This window comes from Enhydra lutris, unplaced genomic scaffold (genome assembly GCF_002288905.1).
Source record: "Enhydra lutris kenyoni isolate GAN:26980312 unplaced genomic scaffold, ASM228890v2 scaffoldscaffold75, whole genome shotgun sequence".
NCBI lineage: Eukaryota > Metazoa > Chordata > Mammalia > Carnivora > Mustelidae > Enhydra > Enhydra lutris.
In genome coordinates, this window is record NW_019154159.1 from 3,272,562 (window position 1) to 3,281,108 (window position 8,547).

Consider the following 8,547-nt stretch of genomic DNA (forward strand, 5'->3'; position numbering starts at 1 on the left):
TAAAGAAAAGCCAGGGAATTGCCACCAAAAACCAGGCCAGGGGTGACCCGAAGGAAAAGGGAAGTTTGGGGCAGGAGGGATCACCAGAGGGTTTGGGGCGGGGAGGGGCAGCAATGTTCTGTTTCCTGACCCGGATGCTCACTTGGAAACTTGAGAAATGGAGAGCGCTTGGGTGTGCGTTTCAACAAAACGTGTGTGTGTCGGCCCCAGACTCTGCCCCAGCCGGAAAGCGCATGTTCCAAACGTGAGCTGGGCTCGTCAAATTAATACCCTCCAAACGTCCTTCAAGGTCAGAAACGCAGATCCATAAGGACCCCTGCCATCAGGATACAGCTTTATTTCTTTGGCGCATCTGCAGTCTACAGGCTAACCTCTGAGCAAGGGGTTCCTCTCCCCCCACCCCCACCGTCCCCCACCACCTGGAGCAGCCAGCCCCACCCCGCCAAGCCCAGGAGGCTCAGGATCACCAAGGTCAGCCTCCTCTATGAACAACACAACCCCCGGCCCTCGTCTCAGCTGCTTGCTAGCTGCAGGACTTCCTCCGCCGTGCCTCAGTTTGATCTTCTATAAAATGGGCATAACGACTGAAGCTGCCGGGCTGACATCAGGAACGTTGGGAATCCAACTAACGCTGGGAACCTTAGCATTTCTTAAGGACAATGTTAACAGGCCCCCATCACCCTCCCTTCACAAAACGAGGATGCTTTTCCTCCCAGCTCCCTGGCTGCCTCCTGGTGGTACCAAAACCCGGCCCGTGTCTCCCTGAGCTCCCCAACCTGAGTGGTCAATCGGCATGGCCTGCCCTCCAGGTCGGTGAGGATGGCGAGCACAGTGCAGGGTCTTGCGCACAGAGACGGCTCACGTCCCCACCCTCCCCACCCCCCCCACACACACCAAAGCCCCCCGGGGGCACCGTCCTGAGCATCTGACTCCACTGGTTCTTGTGATCTCCGCCCGCACCCCTTGGAGGCGGGCAAATTACCGTCTGTTTGGAGCTGGAGAGAGGAGGCAGAGGGCACTCGCCTGGACCTCTCCCCTGGACGCCGCTGGGGGGCGCCACAGCGGCCTCCCTCATGGCCTTGCTCGAAAAGGCCAGTCTCCTCGCTTCCTGCTGACCCTTCTTCCCCACCACGTTCCACTTCCCCTTCCCTCCGGGTCCCTGCACACATTTTCCACTGTCTGCTGAGCCACAGCCCGAGCCTTTCTCACGCAGACCCCAGGGTCACTGTACCCCAGGGTCACCGTGCCCCAGCAGAAATAAGCAGGGAATGGAGCCTCAGGCACTGAGGCCAAACCCCAGAGGCAAGCCCACCACGGGCCCTTCACCCCCACGCCCCTCCCCAGCTGCCAGATCTGCCTTATGTCTCGAGTCCTTCCCCCAGTGCACGCACCGGCTCCCAGAGGACCACAAGCCCCTTAAAATCACTCTCCTGTCCGCAGCTTCACGCCCACTGCCCCACGTCCACACCTACCAGCCCTCCCATGGAGCCTCCCTGCCACCCCACCCCCCACCCCCCCACCCCCACCCCGGGTGGCTTTGGGCGGATTCTATCTACCCCCATTCGGGTTCCTTCCTTCCAGAGACCCCACCTGTTGGCTTTTTAGACTGAACAGCTGTCCAGCCTGCCTCGCCAGGGCCCCGGGAAGCCTGACCCAGGTATTCTGACTCAGCGGACCAGGGGGCAGTACAGTTTCGTCAGCTACAAAGTGGGATTCCTCTGAGTCTCTGCGCATTCTCCCCCTGGAGTCACAGACCAGCTCAATGATGGAGGCACGGAAAGATCCCAGCCTTCCAGCCAGTTCGGGCCCCAAAGGCCCAGAGGAGTGGCTCCCCGGAGCTCCCAGCTCCAAATGGGGGAGCCAGCTTCATCCCACTTGCCCTCTGAGACACTGACCCTGACCATCCCTTAGTCTGGAAGATTTCGTCCACCACGGCCCTCAGCCACCTCTCCTCCCAAATTCTGGGGCATCTCGTCGACCCTCTTACCCCTGGTCCTTACTCTCCACACGTGCTCAGACCCTCCAGCACCAAGACAGAAACCTAGCCCAGCAGCTTCAACACTTACTTGCCCATTTAAAATTTTGTACATGGGGCACCTGGGTGGCTCAGTGGGTTAAGCCTCTGCCTTCGGCTCAGGTCATGATCTCAGGGTCCTGGGATCGAGCCCCGCATCGGGCTCTCTGCTCAGCAGGGAGCCTGCTTCCTCCTCTCTCCCTGCCTGCCTCTCTGCCTACTTGTGATCTCTGTCTGTCAAATAAATAAATAAAAATCTAAAAAAAAGAAAAAATTTTGTACAAGTGCAGGTATCGATGTCTATGCTAAAAACCTAGAACATTCTTTTCTCGAACCTAAAGTGTCCGGGGTAGCCTGCGTTGGAGACAAACCTTGGCGGGCAACAGAATCACCTGGACAGTCTTAGAAACACCAGTGCCCATGACCTGGACCCTGAGGCTGGAACTCGGGATGCCAATTCAGACACCTGCCTTTTGGCCAACTCCCCGGGCCACGCCTGCCGTCATCCGCAGGTGCACACCCTTGATGGCTCACCTTGGGGCCTTAGGTGGGGACAAAGACTGCATGTGATAAGTCAGAGTGGTGTCCTTTGGCCCCTCGCCCTCCTCTCTGGCCTCACCTGTGCCCAGAACACTCTCTGGCCTTGGCTGGACAGATGGTCCCTTTGCTGGGCACATCCCCACGTGGCTACCACTGACAAGGCACTTAACTGTGCCCGGGTGTGTGTTCCTCGATCTCTCCTCAGAGTGAGGGTTCACACTCTCCAACCCTGATGTCCCAGCTCTGCTCTTCTCCTCCCAGGAAGACCACCGTAGCTACAGGTCCAGCTGCCCTGGATCCCTTGTGCGTGTGTGCCGAAGGGACAGGGAGCATCCGAAGCAGGGGAGAAGCGCCGCCCAGTACACTCTCCTCCCTTCTCCTGTCTCCTGCAGGCGTTTTCTTTCTCCTGCTGTGTTTTCCATTCTTCCAGGCTCTTCCAAACACATCTCTTAGCCATTATGGACTCTAAGGGGTTCGCCCACACCTACAGCCCCTCGGGTGTCTGATCAGTGGCTCTGCACCTAGACGAGGGTGGCTGCATGTCCCTCCTGACCCCATAAGCCTGGGGGCTGTCCACATCCTCGTTCTCAACAGGCTCAAATACTGCTGACCGATTTGGACCACGCAGCCTGCGCGGGTATCTGCCTGGCGACTGCCTAGGGCAGCAGGGAGGACGGGCAGGTAGCCACGCTCATCAGTAGCTCCTGGAACCCAGGCCACGACTGCCAGTTCCCGAGGGCCGAGCGTGTCCTCGCTGGAGGCTGGCAGCCTGCTCTCAGATCCCAGGCAGGTACCACGGTGGGGGGAGAGCTCCCACCAGCCACCAGCCACGCCCCAGCACAGCGTCCACACCCGAGTCTGGGACACATCTCTCCCCCTCTGTCTCCCAACCCCAGGAACTGCCGGCAACTCCAGTTCTAGTCACTCCCCTGGGAGAACGCAGCCTTCTAGTCACTCCCCCAGGGACACAGCCTTCCAGGGCCGCTGTCCGAATCCAGGTCCGAGGCGCTCCCCCCACAGCTCCCACCCTTCAAAACCCTCCTCCTCCAGACCCAAAAATGCATTCCCCCTTTTCACATGGTGACTTCATTTATCACTTGCACCTGTCTGGCTTTACGCCACAGCCTGGCCGTCGGGGAAGGGGTCTGCAGAGCTGTGCCCACCTGCCACACACAGTTCTAAACCCACGTCCACACGGCCTGGCACTGGTGTCTCGTGAAGACGAGATCAGGCCTCGAAATCCATGGGGCCGAGCTGGCCACTCCGTAGCCATTTACGGAAACCCAGCCGGAGAGGAGAGCAAGGATGGTCGGAACACAGATCACTCAGGCACTCTGAGGAACGACCGCCACCCCTACCCGGCCTGCGAGCGCCCAACGCCTCATTTAGCTCACAGGAACCTCACCGCCCTGCTCCTCCCCAGCACGTGTGTCCGCAGAAGACACACAATTTCCGCATGCTTGGTGCCCGCTGCCGGACCCCCATCAGTGCACGCATGGGGCTGGTCCCCTCGCCTTGGCAACCAGCACATGGCCTTGGCTGTGGGCCCTTCACCTGGCGTCGGAGATCACCAGGGGGTTTACAGACGGCCATGTCCAGAGATACCAACCCCAGAGAAAGATGCCACAGGGGGCACTCCTTTGGAGTAGAACTGGGCTCCGCCCCCAGAAGTGAGATCTTATCACCGCCCCCCACCCCCATCCACAGAGCTCCTGGATTTACCCCTGACTCCAGAAACTAGCCCATACGGCCCAGATGTGCCAAGCCGCTCAGCGGGGTTAACTGCCTCCAGGCTCCCTCCACGACAGCACCGCCTGAAGAGCGAACCCAAAGCTGGTCTCTGGCTGGGTTCCGGGCACCATCCACGCCTGCCATCCACAGCCACGGACTCCATGAGGTGGTCGGAGTCAGGCCAGCAGCACATGGGAGCAGCGCTCAGAGACAGGAAACGCGTCCCGCCGGTCCTTGCTTTCCTGGAAAAGCAGGGGCACAGGGCCCTCCAGGAGGGTCCCAATCACCTCTAACCTACCTACAGCTCCCTTCATCCCAAATTTCGTGACCTCATCATGAACTCCTTTTGCCGACCACACTTCCAGTCCTACCAGCTCCCAGAAGTCCCCACACAGGCAAACAGAAATCCGACTGTTTAAGTCAACGGCCTCTTGTAGACACTAGGCCAGGTAACAAGCCCGCACCAGGCCAACAATTAAAGGCGCCAGGACACCACAGTGAAGGGCAGCTTGTAGGCTCCCAATGTGCTCACAGCTGTCACCCTTCACGGGCCCCTGCGTCACAGCCCCAGGGGGCCCAAGGTCACCGGTGGAGCGGAGGTCCAGAAGTCCGGGCCAGACTCCCTGTATTCGCAGAGCGACCCAGACTAGAGTGATCGTTACCAGCGCCCCAGGCGATTCTGTTCTCAGCCAGAGCCTGGGATCATTGCAAGAAAGTCATGAATAAGCACGCTTAAAGGAGAAGCAGACACAGAAAAGCCCCGGCCTTCCCTGGGAGGTGGACTCCACAGCCAGCCAGGGCCTCCCCGAGGGTGTCTCGGCTCTGTATCCCACGGTGGCTGAGCACAGAAGGGCCAGCGGCAGCGGCCCGGCTCAAAGACCTCTCCCCGAAAATCATGTCCACCCAGAACCTGCGTCTGGAACCGTATCTGGAAAGAGGGTCTTTGTAGACGTGATCAAGGGAAGATGAGGTCATGCCAGATGAGGGTGGGCCCTAAAGCCAGGGACCAGGGTCCTTCTAACGAGAAGAATTTGGACAGACGTGCACAGAGAAACCCGCTTAAAAACAGAGCAGCAGCTGGAACAACGTGTCCACAAGCCCAGGGTCGCCAAGGAGCGCTGGCAGCCAGCAGCAGCTGGGAGAGGGAGACCCGGAGCAGATGCTCCCTTGGACCCTCCAGGAGGAGCCAACCCTGCCACACCTTGATTTTGGACTTCAGGCTCCCAAACTGTGACAGAAGCAACTCAGGCTATTTGGAGCCTCCCAGCTGGAGGATTCCCCACAGCGGCCCAAGGAACCTCACGGACTGGGCTTTACCGTGCAAGTCGTCGGCACCCCCGCAGGGCCTCCAGGATAGGATGGGGTTAAAGTTTAGGCTCTTGAACGATTCTGATGCAAGGAAACTAAACGGGACACACATGCCAGGAGATCCAGGTGGAGGAGGGAGGAGCACACAAAGCAAGAAAGAACCTCGAGGCTTGCTGAAGCTCCTTGACCCTGAACCTTTGCTGCCTTGGCTTCCTGGGCAGGCCAGGACGAGGCTGGAAATTCTTCCCACGCAGCTGAAGAGTGAGGTGGTCCCCAAGCCCAGCCCTTGCCTGCTCGGCTCCTGTGAACCAAGCCCAAGCCCAAGCCCTTACAAGACTCGGTTCCTCTGGGCCTTGGGACCATCCTGCCCGCCAGCCTGATGGTCAGAAGCATGGCCTTACTCTTAGCAAAGGGGCCTGGGCGCCCAGCGGACTCCCCAGAGGAAGTCCAGCGTGCCTTGCTCTCAGATCCCGCTGGGCACCAAAGCCAAATCAGGGGTCAGCCTTATGCCCCCCGGCTCAGGCTTTACGTAAAACGACATCGCAAGCGCGCACACACCACGCTCCACACCAAGGTGGCCGAGCCACGTGATACCTGCAGGTGGGCACCTGCGGACCCCTCGGGCTAGGCGGCAGGTCCCAGGCCCAACCCGGGAGCAACCAGGAGCCCTGGGGGTGTGGGGAGATCGGAGGCCAAGGCTAGCAACAGGAGAAACCCAGACACCCCAGCTCCGGGTGTGCACAGGTGAGGGCAGCCAGCCTCACCATACCTCGCCTGGCAACCAGATGCTCCACCAGCTGCGACTTAGAAGCTGAACCTGAACCTGTTGAGAAGCCAAGGGGGGGAGGGGAGGAGGACAGGGGCCTGCACCTGCTACACATGGGTCCTTCTGGCTAAACAGAACTCCGCCCAGGAAATCTGGCTGACCCTCACCAGGGCAACTGGAGGCCCTGACAGAAACCTCTGGGGCCCCGCTGGTTCCTCCCGTTTCTGCTGCGTTCTCCCTGCTTGTCTCCGGCCCCTGTGTAGATCAGAACAAATACAGAGCTGCTCCCCCCTCCCTTGCTCGCTCCCACCTTTGAGGGGAAAGGAGTGCGCAGGGGCAAAGATATTTTCTGAGAATTCTAAGCCGCCACACAATCCCACTTGCCCCAAAGTCTCCAGTCTTTGTGGATGTCCTGCAGGCAACCGGCGGCCAAGCATTCAAGGACCGTCCTCCCTGTCCAGCCCTGTGTGCGACGCCTCCCAGAACAGAGCAAGGGGCAGCCCCTTGGGCTCTACCTGCCTTTCCCGGCCGCCCCTCTGGGCCCAGGGAACTGGCCCGAGGAGGGAAGCTTCCATTCTGCACTTCATCCGGTAAGCCCCCAAACCGGGCTGGCGGGAGAGGGCCAGGCGGAGAAGCCCTTGCCCACCCGGCCTCGGGCCTGAGAAGCCCAGCTCCATCTGTCTGTCTGGGAAAGTTTCTCCCGGGGTCCCCAGCCCTCCAGCCCCGGGGCCGGAACTCTCCCCACCCCACGCTGTGTCCCCCACTCTCCCCGCCCCCCGCGCTGGCATCCCAGGGCCCTCCGCCTGCCAAACCCCATCCGCTCCCTGGCTCCCTTTTCTGGGGCTGGAGCTGCGGAGGAATTTCGGCGGAATTTTGAGGTTGAGAAGCATCTCCGCCGAGAGGCAAAGAAAGGGAGACGTAAGGGGAAAAAGAAAGTGCGATTTCGGCGTCCACTTGCAGGATTCTAGCAGGCCCGAGGGCCGCGTCCGGGTGTGGGCCCCTCGTCAAGATGCGGGCGGGCGGGGCGCCCGGGGACCCTCGGGGAGGCGGGCACCGGGCCGGGGCGGGGTCGCCGGCTTACCTACGTCCGCATTGCAAAACGCCTGTTGCGGGTGCACCGGGGAGCAGCTGCAGGCGTCGGCCCGGCGCAGCAGCGTCCCCAGCAGCAGGAGGCCGAGCGCCAGCCGCAGGCTGCGGGCCGCGGCGCCCATGGCGGGCGGGGGCGCGGGGACGCGGGGGCGCGGGGCGCGGGGCTCCACCGCCGCCGCGGCTGTGCGGGCGCTGGCCTCGGGGCGCGCCGGGGCCGCGCGGGGCTCGCTGCGCTCCGCGGGCGCGCCCTCCGCACCTGGCCCGCGCTCGCCCGCGCAAACTTTCCCGGGTCTTTGTCGCGGGCCGGAGAGGGGGCGCGGGACGCGGCGGCGGGCGAGCGGGCGGGCGGGGGCGGCGAGGGAGCGAGGGAGCGCGCGCGACCGGCCGCCGGCTGCCACGGCCTTCTATGGATGCGTGCGCTGCGGGCGCGGGCCGAGCCGGCCTTTTATTGCGCTCCGAGGCGTGCCGGCTCCGCCCCCCGGTGGCGGGCGGCCAATGCGGCGCCGGGAGCTCCCGGCCGCCCCCTCCCCGCGCGCCTCCCGCGCCTCCCGCCCTCCCCCGAACCCGGCTTTGTTGTGCCCGGACCCGCAGGCACGTCTGGGGCCCGCAGCTGCGCACCTGGCCCCGGGCCGCGCCCCTCAGGCCCCGCAGCTCCCCAGCCCCGCCCCCCACCCGAGATCTGCGGAGGTCGGAGGTCGGGGTGGCAGCTGCGGGGCGGGCGGCTCTCGCGGCGGGGCGGGGGTGGGGGTGGGGGTGGGTGGGCTGACTCAGCACTTGGGACCCGAAGCCCACCCCTCAAGGGCACCAGGCGCCCACCCCCGCCCCTTCCTCTCCAGCTTGGCACGGGAGGTGTACACTGCCCACTCCCGTCCATCCCTGGGGTCCCTGAGCTAGGGATTGAGCAAAAGGGAGGCGCGCTGCGGGGCAGGGGTCATCCCCCGCCACCCCCGTGGTTGGTGGCCTGGGGAAGCTTACTGAAGATTCCTTTTACAAATGGAGGTCTTAGAATTTTAAGTGCGCTTGGCCAGTTCAGAGGGAGGGGGAGGGGAGTGGTTACTATGAACAAAACAGGATTTTTATATAAACTGGCCATATTTTT

At 62.3% G+C, this 8,547-nt stretch overlaps 1 protein-coding gene across 1 annotated transcript in view; it reads right to left on the reverse strand.

Annotated features, from left to right (window-relative positions):
• LOC111160406 (TIMP metallopeptidase inhibitor 2) overlaps positions 1–7,595 on the reverse strand; it is a 44,497-nt gene extending 36,902 nt beyond the window's left edge. The window contains exon 1 of the mRNA XM_022523506.1: positions 7,441–7,595. Within this exon, the coding sequence (XP_022379214.1) occupies positions 7,441–7,570 (130 nt within the window). The 5' untranslated portion in view covers positions 7,571–7,595. The remainder of the gene's footprint in view (positions 1–7,440) is intronic.
• Between the last annotated feature and the right edge of the window lie 952 nt (positions 7,596–8,547).